Source organism: Sapajus apella, unplaced genomic scaffold, assembly GCF_009761245.1.
Source record: "Sapajus apella isolate SASKATOON/1434 unplaced genomic scaffold, GSC_monkey_1.0 scaffold46, whole genome shotgun sequence".
NCBI lineage: Eukaryota > Metazoa > Chordata > Mammalia > Primates > Cebidae > Sapajus > Sapajus apella.
The window spans coordinates 15386437-15399977 of NW_022436986.1; the positions used below are offsets into that span (position 1 = coordinate 15386437).

At 43.9% G+C, this 13541-nt stretch overlaps 1 protein-coding gene across 4 annotated transcripts in view; it reads right to left on the reverse strand.

Moving 5' to 3' along the window:
• EPB41L4B (erythrocyte membrane protein band 4.1 like 4B) overlaps positions 1 to 13541 on the reverse strand; it is a 161531-nt gene that overhangs the window by 35890 nt on the left and 112100 nt on the right. For all 4 annotated transcript variants that reach the window (XM_032240304.1, XM_032240302.1, XM_032240303.1 and 1 more), the window contains exons 16-19: positions 13168 to 13385; positions 10161 to 10279; positions 4010 to 4135; positions 560 to 627 (exon numbers count right to left, since the gene is read on the reverse strand). In XM_032240304.1, coding sequence (XP_032096195.1) covers positions 560 to 627; positions 4010 to 4135; positions 10161 to 10279; positions 13168 to 13385 — 531 coding nt within the window. The remainder of the gene's footprint in view (positions 1 to 559; positions 628 to 4009; positions 4136 to 10160; positions 10280 to 13167; positions 13386 to 13541) is intronic.

Sequence of the window (13541 nt, forward strand, 5' to 3'; positions counted from 1 at the left end):
GAGGTTGCAGGGAGCTGAGATCGCACCACTGCACTCCAGCCTGGGCAACAGAGAGAGATTCCATCTCGAAAAATAATAATAAAACCAAGTAAATAAATTTTAAAAAGGAACATATGTGGCTCCAGCACTGACAAGAAGCTCAGCAGGCAGGGCATATCAATGAGCCAAGGGAAGCTGGGCCAACGCCAAGCTGGAGTTGTGAGCAGAAGCCAGGTCATGAAGGGCCTCCTGCACTCTGTTAAGGAGTTGGGATTTCATTCCGAGTGTAAACGGACCCTTGGAAGGACTTTAAGCAGGGGGATGGCAAGGTCAAGTCTACATGCTTGAGTGACAACCCAAAGTGAATGAGGCAGAGATGTTGAAACCTGAGAATAAGCAGCATTTTTGAGGCTTGAAGAAAGTTGGTTAAGCCAGTCTTTTTCCATCTCTTTGGGCTCATATTCTCTGTTTTATTTGTCCTCTGATTTTATCAGCTAATGCCCTCATGAGCAATGTTTCAAGGATAATGATGATGATATAGAGAATAATCATTTCCCCATTCAGACAAGAAGCAACAGACCTTACATTAGCGTCCTGAAGACTGGATTTCTTATTTATATTTACAAATGTTGATTCCTCTTTTCCACCCTGTTGAAGAAAGTATTCAGGTTAGTCAAAACTGAACATGTTGGCATGCAAAAAATGTTTTCAAGTCTCTTACATTCAAAAGATTATAGAAATTGGCAAGTGAACCAAAGAGGTGGTTCACCGAGTATTCAATCAATAGAGAATCTTGCTCTGGTGTTTATATACATTAACAAAAAAATGTTTTCCTAAGAAATGGGATTAAGAAAATCATTCAGATGCAATCAATTCTTGCATTCATACTTTTATTGAACACCTGCTACGTGCCAGCTGATGCCTGAATTAGAAAGGAATCTCGTGGGAAAAGCCAAGCCCTCAGTTTAATCCCTCACCTCACAGTTTAGGTCAGGAATAATAATCAGCTCATAGCACTTACAGTTTACAAAGGAATTTGGAATCTGTCCTTTCACATCAGCATAACAACCGTAACAGCCTGGCAGGAGTTATGTCATAGAATTTTGAGAGAAGCCTTGTCCGCTCCCTCTGATGAGTCCCACAAAGAATGGTGGGGGAAGAAGAGACACCCACCCAGCCAGCCAGGCCAGCTGACCATACGCTAGTGGTCAATTGAATATGCAGAGGCCTGCAGCCCTCATGCCCATCACAACATGCAGAGCTTGGCCTCTGTTCTAAATACACATTGAGCAAAGATTTCAAGTCTACTGGCTTGGAGGACACAGCGTGATTATCCTGTCAAGATGTCCCACATATAGATCCAATCAGCCTTTTTTATTTTTGTTTTTAATTTTTTTTATTTCTTGAGACAGCATATTGTTCTGTTGCCCAGACTGGAGTGCAGCAGCATGGTCCTGGCTCACTGCAGCCTTGATCTTTAGACTCAATCAATCCACCTGCTTTAACCTCCAGAGTAGCTGGTGCTACAGGCTCACACCACAACATACAGCTAATTTTTTTTCATATTTTTTTGTAAAGATGAGGTTTCGCCATGTTGCCCAGGCTGGTCTTGAACTCCTGGGCTCAAGCGATCTGCCCACCTAGGCCTCCCAGAATGTTGGTATGACAGGCATGACCCACCACGCCCAGCCAAAGCCTTTTTTAGAGTTAGCAACAGATAGGACCATTGGTCTGTTTGACTTCTGCTTCCTTTCCTTATACTCTTGCTGTGCACTGACGCCAATAGGGGATTAACACTGAAAGCCCTGGCAGTATACTTGGCTGTGCATCAGCCACCTCTCGCTCCATCACAACCCCTCAAAACCCTCTAAACCATGGATTCCCGAAGCACGCTTCTGTGTTCCTGTGAATATTAGTTCTACAGATGACAGTAGGAGCTACTTTACAAAGCGTTCTATGGCCAGTTGGGTGTGAAAGAAAGTAAAACGGGCTTCTTTCCTGCAGGACTTTTCAGAGCCTATAAGAAGCTAACGTATATTGGAACTGTCCCATGGGATTTAGTGTGCAGCATTTCCTGAATTATCAGGGAACATCCCATGGGGCCAGTGTTCCTTATAACATCTTGGGAAACACTGCTGTAAAATTACTGACTTCACACTGGCCCACTTTTTTCCTGCTTTCATGCCCTTCCACTATGACTTTTTGGCCAGGAAATGTTTTCTTATCTATTTCTCATCTCTTCCCCACACTTTACAAAATGGAATATTTTCAATATACTGTATTTCTTCAATGGAGCAGAAATAAGGGTCCCTCACAGATAATACCTGCAGCATGGGTGGGACTATTGAGAACATGCTAGAACTTTCCAATGTAGATAATTACAGCTTTGTAAATTACAAAATATGTGTCAGTTTTGTTTGTTCTGTGATAGTATAAAAATGGCATTCCTGAAAACAATGAAGGTAGACTGAAAATAAAGAATTTGTGACTATAACCTTGACATTACGGGGTTTGTGATGTGAAGTAAACTTGACCATCCTCTAAAAAGGGCTACCACCGTTATCTGCAAGCAATCAGTGCCCCCAGCAATTTCATCACACCACAACTGTGATCACTGTTATCAGTATCTCTGTAGTGGTACAGCAAGGCATTGCACCAGGTACTCTGTGTAGGTCATCTCACATAATCTTCACCATAACCTGATAGATGGCTCCATGATAGGCTCTGTCCATAGGGGGTGCTTATGGGGAGGAATGTGCTCCTTCCTGTCTGCTTCCTGCTCCTGTGAGTCACCCCATCCTTGCTGCTTCATGTGGGCAGCAGCAGTTCCTCCTGCAGTCACAGCTGAATACAGTTTGCAGTTTTCCAACGCTGGCAGATCCAGCTGCATGGTGTCCACCTCGGACATATCAGCACCAGCCAGCTGATGTCCCCTCCTCAATATGAGTCCAGCCCATAGGCATGTCTTAAGAGCTCAGAAATGCCAGTGCCAGGCACAGTACCCCTGCTTGGAAGTCTGAGTTTCGTCTCCACAGGACTTCTCCAGATATCTAAATTTTAATATTGACAGCGTCTCTGTTCCCTCAGCTGCAGGGATGGAAAGTGCTCATGGCAGTTGCTGTCTCTGGCACCCTAGAATAGTGTGACCCAAAATGTGGTCCTATGGGCTTGTTAGAAATGCATATTCAGGTTGGGCACAGTGGCTCATGCCCGTAATTCCAACACTTTAGGAGGCTGAGGTGGGAGGATTGCTTGAGTCCAGGAGTTCAAGACCAGCCTGGACAACATGGTAAAACCCCATCTCTACAAAAAAATCCAAAAATTAGCCAGGTGTTCTGGAGCACACCTGTAGTCCCAGCTACTCGGGAGGCTGAGACAGGAGGATTGATTGAGCCTGTGAGGTTGAGGCTGCAGTGAGCCATGATCCCACCACTGCAGCCCAGCCTTGGCAACAGAGTAAGAGAAAGAAAGAGAGAGAAAGAGAGAGAGAGCATGGAAGGAAGAAAGGTAGGAAGGGAGGAAGGAAGGAAGGAAGGAAGGAAGGAAGGAAGGAAGGAAGGAGGGAGAGAAGGAGGGAAGGAAAGGGAAAGGGAAAGGGAAAGGGAAGGAAGGAAGGAAGGAAAGAAGGAGGAAGGGAGGGAAGGAAGGAAGGAAGGAAACAAGAAAGGGAAGGGAAAGGAAAGGAAGGAAGGAAGGAAAGGCATATTCATGAGCCCCCACCCCAATTTACCAAATCTCTGGGGACAGAACCCAATTTTCCAGGTGACTTATGCCCAATAACATTTGAGAACCACTGCCTTCAAGTTCTCTTTACCCTTTCATGTACCTAATAAATAACTGTACACCAGGTAATAATTCTTTATATTAAAATCTTGGTTCACATATCAGGTATGGTTCACATAACCAGTTCCCATCTCCTGACTGGACCCTGACTGACACAGCATCTCAGTCCTATGGTGCCTCTTTCTTCTCTGTGACATGGAAAAAATCCTGTAACATGAAATCAAAGGAATGTATGCATTCTGCCCACCTGGATGTTCATTCGGGAAGCGTTTTCCAACTGAGCTTTCAGAATGTTACACTTCACATGATCCGCCACAGGGGAAGGCAAAAGTGGAGTCTGAAGAGTTTTCTCTGAGACTTTCTTTTCTTCAGCCTGAGACAAACCAAAATACAAACAGCAGATTGTAAACAAGGAGAGGAAAACACATGCATTAACTTTTCCCAACAATTGCATAGAACACATAGATCTAGATACATAGACAGGCGTATCACTAACTCCTTGTATTGTTACCAGTGCCTTACAATTTGCAAAGGATTCCCCAGCACAGCATCTCATTCCCTCGTGAAATAGGGTGAGGCTCTACCAGAAGTCAGTGTAAAGGTTCAAAGAGAGAAGAAGGCTCTTCCAGCATCATGGGGCAAGAAGCAGTGGCAGAACAGGACATCTCCTGGTTCAAGTCTCCTACACATCAATCTAGTGTTATTGTCCCCATAACGACCATCTCTTACATAGAAAGACTCAATTCTGTGACTTGCTGGGTCCAGGGGAAGGGTACAAAATAGTCATTGGTATTTTGACAACAAATCTTGCAGAAAATTGTGATTTTTCAACAAGAAATTTATATCTGTTACCTAATTGTAGAGTGTCTTGCACTTCAGTAATTTGCACGACCTTTATAATTTTTGCCATATCCCGTGCATTTACTGAACATGTATCTATAATTCATGTGATCCAGTTAAGGTGAATTACTCTGGAACTACCTATTTGAATTGTGTCCGAAGCAATAATATCTTTGTGACTATTATATTTACTATAATAAACATGATATCCACATCACTATTAAAATAAAAAATGCTCATCCATGTGTACAATCTGAAGCCATCTTTGATGGTATACACACCACATCACATTTTGGGAAATAATGTCTTATTGTTAACCATGCCTATTGTGGCCATTTCATATCTCAATGCTAATATGGTACTCAGCACATAGTAGATGTCCAATAAATATCTACTAAAGAAGATTATGATAATATACAGTCATTATTAGAAGAGATGTGTTTAATAAGAAAGGCACATGACCGTATGATTGCTAGGTCAGTTCAGTAATATTAGGACTAAATGTGACATATCAGCCACATACCCCACAGCCAGAATAAAATGTCCTAACGCTCTCAGGTTCTGCAAGTTCCAATATTAATCTTACTCACTAATTAAGAAGTCCTACTGAACACGCTGGTACACACCAAGTGCTACGAAAGCTGTAGGGGAAGTAGAGAGCAACTGGCCAGCAAACACTGTTTAATAAAGAAATGAAGAAATAGTGGAGAGTTTCCCAGGGGGACCTCGAAACACATAGAGAAGCATTTGGTAGACCAAACAGAACTCTCCAATTTTATGTAACAGCAAGACAGGCAAAGACAGATTTGAATCTCAGCTCTTTCACTTACTTGCACCATTAATTAAAAAAAAAATGATGATGGACCGGGCAAGGTGGCTCATTCCTGTAATCCCAGTGCTTTGGAGGCTGAGACAGGTGGATCACTTGAGCCCAGGAGTTGGAGACCAGCCTGGGAAACACAGCGAAACCCCGTCTCTACTAAAAATAAAAAAAATTGGCAGATTGTGGTGGCATGCACCTGTAATTCTAGCTACTCAGGAGGCTGAGATGGGAGAATCACCAGAGCTCAGGTTGTTGGATGGAGGTTGCAGTGAGCCAAGATTGCGCCACTGCACTCCAGCCTGGGCAACAGAGCAAGACGCTGTCTCAAAAAAAAAAAAAAAAAAAAAAAAAAAAAAGCCAGTTGCCAGCATATATTGAGAGCTTATTATGGGTTAGCCACTAACTATGCATTTCATATTCATGTCTCACCAAGTCCCCTCATGTAACCATCTCAGTTCGAGGTAACTACTATCACTATCCCCATTTTATAGATACAAAAAAAAAAAAAAAAAGGCGGAGAGATGGTAAGTCACTTGCCCACAGTCAGACAGGAAGTAAGCAGAGGGGCCAAGACTAACAGCCAAGAATGGTGATGTCGGTCACTCCAAAGCTGGAGCTCCTGACTACTCAGTCATACTGGTTCCCTTAAAATTCTCAGAATCTGTTTCTTCCTAAGATTGCTATGGTGCTCAAGTGAGAAAAACAGATATAAACGGCACTTTCAGGTTAGATTCTTTAGTTAGCAAATATATATAACCAAAAAAAAAAAAAAAAAAAAAGAGCATTAGATGTGAGAACACTAATGATCGATCCTGAGCCATCAATGGTTCCTGAGCCGTCAGGTTGAATTTGAAGAAATCTGGCTCATTTGACTGGATTAGTTATCCCGAGGGCCTCCACTTTCTCCTTCAGGCAAATAAGTAACATTTATTTTGAAAGGTGAGGTTTACAGTATAGCCTTAAGTTAATTTATCTTGTGTTTATAAATCCTGTTACATCAAGATAATTGAATGGATATTTCAATGGTGCATGAAGAGATAATTTTAAAATTAGATTTAATTTTTCAGAATGGCATCCTGGCATACAGGAGTCAAGCTGGTTATAAAGCCCATTTGAGGCTTCTGACAATTGCTTAAGGGGAAGTAGTTGTACTGGCAGTAATGACGGAGGACCCACTTCAGAAAATTGAATGCTGCTAAAATAAGAATGAGAAATTAGCACTGATTTTTCCCCTTGAATTTACTAATTCTAAACTGCTTTTTTAGACATAAAATTCAAGCTGGCTTGTTCTTGTTCACCCTGGACAAAGCAAGGCCTGTAATATTCTGCTATATGAATTGATGCAGGTGAAGGCCAGTATATATTTTGGGAAATGTGTGCATCATTATATGAATTTGTCTAACAGATATCTCTGTGGGAGATAAACATCTGGGTTACAAGACTATATCATTCCTGCCTGGAGGATGGCTTGAAGAACGTTGTGCTTTCTCTTCTCCTGTAACTGTATTTTGTATTTTATGTTCAGTCAATTTGAATTGTGGAAAGATACTTTGTTGTTCAATATGGATTACAGAATTTCAAACCACAGACATGAATGACAATTAGGCTTTGATATTATTATAGTTGGAAACAGTTCATCTGTTTGGGGATATTATTTGGTGGTAAAGAAGTGATCAGATGTATATTTAAATTGCTTACACAAATTGTTTACACATCTAAAATCTAACGAGAATGAAATTTTTGTGCTAATTTTGGGCACGAACTTTAGAACTGGACAGTGAAAATGACATGTCACCATTGAATCAAGAATAGGAAGTTATCCAAACCTTAGAAGAATCAGAGAATTCTTGATCCTTGAGGCTGGAAAAAACCTTAAAAGCCATCCAAGCCAGTGGCTCCCAATTTTGATGTCATGATCAGAAGTGAAGTCTGTTGCAAGGAATGTTTCATGAATGATAAAGTGTGGCCAGCCGCAGTGGCTCATGCCTGTAATCCCAGCACTTTGGGAGGCTGAGGTGGGCAGATTACTTGAGGCCAGGAGTTCAAGACCAGCCTGGCCAATATGGTGAAACCCTGTCTCCACTAAAAATATAAAAATTAGCTGGTGTGGTGGCACATGCCTGTAATCCAAGCTACTCGGGAGGGTAAAGTAGGAGAATTGCTTGAGCCTGGAAGGCAGAGGTTACAGTGAGCTGAGATCATGCCATTGTACTCCAGTCTGGGAGACAGAGCGAGACACCATCGCAAAAAAAAAAAAAAAAAAATCAAAGTGTGTAGTAATATATTGTGTGTGTGTGTCAGGAAAAACTCAAAATTATCTGCATAATCACATCACTTTAGCTTACTTGATTACTAATGCATTTCTTTTCTTTTTTTTTTTTTTTTTGAGACAAAGTCTCACTCTGTTGCCCAGGTTGCAGTGCAGTGGTGGGATCTCAGCTCATTGCAACCTCCACCTTGTGAGTTCAAGCAATTCTCCTGCTTCAGCCTCCCAAGTAACTGGGATTACAAGTGCCCACCACCACGCCTGGCTAATTTTTGTACTTATAGTAGAGAAGGGGTCTTGTCATGTTGCCCAGGCTTGTCTTGAACTCCTGACCTCAGGAGATCCACCTGCCTTGGCCCCCCAAAGTGCTGGGATTACAGATGTGAGCACTGTGCCAGGCCAATTTCTTTGAGTGGAGGAGCTAGGAAGGGAGCTGTAACTTGAGCTTCAGGGAAATGCTGGATAACCCACAGGTGTCTCAGGTAGGCCTTCACCCAGAGCAAGCTGCTATTGTCAATGCCCCACCAATAGTCATGGCAACTGCAAATCACTATGGAGCTTGTCAGTTCTGTGCTACACTATATGTTGTATTTCCTCGCAAAATATTTTTGGATTTTGTCAAACTCCGGATAAGCTCCCATTAAACCCATTTATCATATATATTGCAGAAGAAAAGTTGAAAACCAAGAGACTAAGAGAAAGAATACCAATCTAGGGACACTCGGTGCATTGGGTTGAATCCTCAGCAGCTGAGGCAAGCCTGCTCAATAAAGATTTGTTGATTGAATGGCTGTCAGAGCCATCCTGCAGGAGGAATTCTCTCCAGGGGGCCATCACGGAGGGTGGTACAGGAAAAAAAGTGAATGAGCAGGGCTTTGAAGGTTAAACCTGAGGCTGGAGGCTGTTGGTAATCACAGGAACTTCAGGCCGCCCAGCTGAGGGATTTAGGGGGAGGGTCAGGGAGGGGAAGGGCAAGAGGTATAACATTCCCATGCTGCACAGGGCAGGAGTGGGAGCTTCCCAGGTCAGTTCTTCCGAATTCTTCCTGTTCCCTCTCATAAAGGGACAAAGCTAAGCATTAAAGTGGCAGAAAGGAACCATGAGTGAAAAAGATTCTTCTTCTGGGGATTAAAAAAATTAAAGTGTAGGTGCAACAGTGGTTCTCAACTAGGGAGATTTTGCCCTTCCGAGAACATCTGGCCGTGTCTGGAGACATTGTCACAACTGGATGGGGGTCGCTAGTGGCATTTAGTGGTTTGTGGCTGCAAATATTTACAATGCACAGGATGGCCACTGCAACAAAGAGTCATAGCCCAAAGTGTCACTAGCACCGAAGTTGAGAAATGCTGGCATAAAAAAGGAAGAAACGTGTTGGAGTGCAAACACGGGATGGAGTTGCGACCTTGGGCCTTGCAACCTTGGGAAGGGCCATGCAACCTTGAGAACGTCATTTTCTTCTTCTGGTCTGAGATACTGAGAGTTGTCAAGGGCTGTGCAACCTTGAGAAAGTATTTCCCTTCCTCTGGTCTGAGATATTGAGAAGGTTGAAATAAATGACAGACTGAATCCAGCAGCCGTATGTATCCTTCTAAGATAAAATTAGGCTTTTACAAGGCTGCCCATTTGGATGTCAGAATATGTTTAGCCTTGGCCAGGTGTGGTGGCTCATGCTTGCAATCCCAGCACTTTGGGAGGCTGAGATGGGTGGATCATGAGATCAGGAGTTCAAGACCAGCCTGACCAACACAGTGAAACCCTGTCCCTACTACAAATACAAAAATTAGCTGGGCATGGTGGCAGATGCCTGTAATCCCAGCTATTCAGGAGGCTGAGGCAGGAGAATCACTTGGATTCAGGAGGTGGAGGTTGTAGTGAGCTGAGATTGTGCCACTGCACTCCAGCCTGGGTGACAGAGCTAGACTCCATCAGAAGAAGGAGGAGGAGGAGGAGGAAAGGGAGGAGGAGGAGGAGGAGGAAGGAGAAGGAGAAAGAGAAGAGGTTTAGCCAAAAGGGGGCTTTGCTTCTGTCCTGTCTCCTCCTCCCTCCTTACCTCAATCCCTCCCTTCCTTCTATCTGGAAATGGTTACTAAATATCTACTATGTGCCCGGCATTGTCAGAGGGAAACAGAGGTCTAGAAAGGGAAAGTGGTAAATGTGGATGCTTCCTCTGGAGCTTTCGATCTAGCAGGAGGGAGAGACAACTAACAAACAGATCTAGCCTGTCGGACAAGACACCAAGAACGGCGCCAAATGCTATAATTCACCTGAAAGGAAGGTAAGTAAATATTTGCTCCTAAAGGACAGCCTGAACAGAAATGTCAGGAAAGACAGAGTAGCGATCCCACCAAGGCAAATGTGCTTGGTTTCGCGGGCAGGCTAGAGGATTCATCAGAGGTCTGATGTCAGCACCAAGTCCATGGTCACTGCACATGGTCACCGCAGAGCCCCAGCCCTTGTTTATGTTGGCACCTTGTTTATGTTGATGTGCAGAGGAGGCCAGGGTCCAGCAGCCTTCACAGTTTCCAGTTCCAGCTTCTTTAGATGAGCAGCGGCTTCACTGAACAAGGCAGGTGTTCCTGGACTCAGTTCTACAAAGCAGCCAGGGGAAATAAACAAGGAAAGTTGAAAGGACAGATAGATAAGGAGGAAAAGGAAGACTTGGCAGCACCTGATTCCCAGCACGCTGTCTGCCGGCTTTCTCCTCTCTCATGCCTGGAGTTTGCATCGCCTGATGGGGTGTGAGAATATCTAAGGTCAAAGTTTCAAGGCCTGACTGCCACACATGAGCTGGACACCCGTGGGTAAGTCATTTTGCCTCTCTGACCCTCTGAGCTATTTAAAAAAGAAAAGAAAACTACTTACCTTACAGGGTTGCTGTGAATATAAAATGAAGTCATTTATGTATAAATGCTTTAAAAATAGAAAGCACTATGCAAATTGGAAAGATTAGAGTTCAGGCTAACAGGCATATTATGTACCCTTAAAAGCCATGTTATATTCCTAAAATCAAATCTGTTGATTTTGATTTTTGTGCTACTTTGGATTTGTTTGCCACTACTTCTCCTTCTAGCTTGAATTTACTCATTAATACATTACATATTCATTACATATTAAATATTCATTACATATTAAAACTTGTGCCAAGTATCATTAGCAATTGAGATCTGGGAGCTGAAATAAAGAGGTGAATAAGACACAATTCTAGTCTAATGGGGATGACAGACATGGTGGAGATATTCCAAAGACTGAGAAAAGGTTTATTTAATTGCTGTAGGAGCAAGATGAAGGTGCTCCAAAGCCAGGAATTGCGGATGGATGTTAGAGAACATTTCACTGACAACCAAACATTTGAACGTGCTCCTAAGGGATGTGTAGGAGTTCACCAAGGTGGGGAAAAGCATTCCAGGCAGCAGCATGTGCAAAGGACAGAGTTGAGACCCAGCAGAGTATTTGGTGAGAAGAGATTAGCTCTGTGTAGCTAGAGTGTGGTTAGGAGTGGAGGGAAGAATGGAAACCTTAGCAGGGGTCAGGATATGCAGGTCTGCGTATGGCCCCACTCAGAAGCGAGGACTTTATCCCAGACAGTGAAGAGCCAATGAAAGGTCTTATGGCATGTGGTCAGAGCTATGGGGTGAGAGCTATGACTTTGGCAGCTACTAATTGGAGATTGTGCTGGAGGGGGTGCCCCTTAGAAGGCTGTTATGGTTATCCAGATATACAAAGATGAGGCAGGGACTAGGGCATAGGCAGCATTGATAGTGATGAGGGGATAGAGTTTTGATTCTTCGATACCAAGTGGGTGTCAAGTTCCCATTTCCAGCTCAGCCAACATAGATTGTTCCCTGTGGCCCCGAGGTGAAGGTTGAATGACCCATCTTGTCTCACCAGCTCACAGGCTCATGCAATATCAGAGCCGGAAGATTCCTTGGTTATCATCTCAAAACCTTCTACCCCATTTCATGGATGAGAAAATCGGAGATCAAAGAGGGGACCCAGTTCAAAGGTGAGAGTTAGAATCAAAAAGAATCGAAGCCTCCACTTCAGTACTTTTTCTTCTTTTTTCTTTTTCTTTTTCTTTTTTTTTTTTTGAGACAGAGTCTCATTCTGTCGCCCAGGCTGGAGTGCAGTGGCACCATCTTGGCTCACTGTAACATTCATCTCCCAGGTTCAAACAGTTCTGCCTCAGCCTCCCGAGTAGCTGGGATTACAGGCGCCCGCCACCACACCCAGCTAAGTTTTGTATTTTTAGTAGAGACAGGGTTTCACCATGTTGGCCAGGCTGGTCTCGAACTCCTGACCTCAAGTGATACGCCCACCTCAGCCTCCCAAAGTGCTGGGATTACAGAGGTGAGACACCGCGCCTGGCCTTCAGGACTTTTCAGACAACATTTGATAAACAGCAGGTTCTTTCCCCCTAGTCTACCAGAGATGAATTCTTTGGTAATGTATTATAAAAGTGAGTTTCTAGAAAAATAAAATAATGGACATGCAGAATCAAAGCCCACTTTTTAAATTAGATTTAACAGATATAACATCACTCTATCATATTGCTAACAGCATTTCTGGGCTGGGTATAATGGCTCATGCCTATAATCCCAGAACTTTGGGAGGCTGAAGCAGGAGGATTGCTTGAGCCCAAGAGCTCGAGACCATCCTGGGCAGCATGGTGAGACCCTGTCATAAAATAAAATAATAAAATTTCTAAGGTCTCACTCTCCATTTTTGTAACTTCTCTTCCTGGGACCCATAACAGTGGACAGATTGGATCTACCTGACACCACCTTGCTCTCAGAAATGGAATGTCAGAAATGGGATAAAATGACTTTTTCTGTAATGAAGAAAGTAGAAAGTCCAGCCCTCACTTCCCTCACCTCTTTCTCTCTTCCATTGCTCAAGCCAGTACTGGTTACCACACAAGCAGAGACCTGTTAAGAAAGAAAGTGTAGGCTGGGCGTGGTGGCGCACACCTTTGATCCCAGCACTTTGGGAGGCCGAGGCAGGTGGGTCACCTGAGGTAAGGAGTTTGAGACCGGCCTGGCCAACATAGCGAAACCTGTCTCTACTAAAAATACAAAAGTTAGCCAGGCAGGGTGGCACCTGCCTATAATTTCAGCCACTCAGGAGACTGAGGCAAGAGAATCGCTTAGGAGGTGGAGGTGGAGGTTGCAGTGAGCCAAGATCAGGTCACTGCACTCCAGTCTGGGTGACAGAGCTAGACTCCATTTCAAAAAAAAAAGGGGTGGAGAAATGTGACCCTGTAATGAAATTGGAGTTTACTGGTAAACCATAATCCCTAAAGTACTTCTACTCAAGTGCATAAGGCTCTTGTCTACTCTGGCCCAAACCTGGTAGCCCAGCATAACATGACCACCATCGTGTGCTGCACAGCAAGGGTCTGTCTTAGAATCCAGGGAAGGCTCATGCCCTGCAGCATTGCTCCCCGCTCTCCTGCCTTGCCCCCTCCATCCCTACTCACTTGTAAGGGACTTGCTGCTGGAGTTTGGGGACCTGAGAGGCCCCTCTTTGTTTTCCAGGGTCAGTGAGAGGCTGTAGTTTGAGTGGTGCTGGTGCTGGTGCTGGTGCTGGTGGTGATGCCTTCCTGAAGCTGCAGTGAGGAACGGCGTGCCCCCGTTCTCCTCAATGCCAAAAGGCAACCGGTCGGAGCTGCTGAGCACTGGGGAAGGGAGCGGGTAGCTGTGGAGGGTGACAGAGTCAGGATTTAGAAAAGCAAATTGCCTTGCAAGCCCTGTGTGCACCTTCAAAGACATTCTCTAGGCATTAAGCACTGAAAGACATAAATTCAAAAAATAGATCCATAGTTATAAAATACGTAAAATACGTACAATGGTA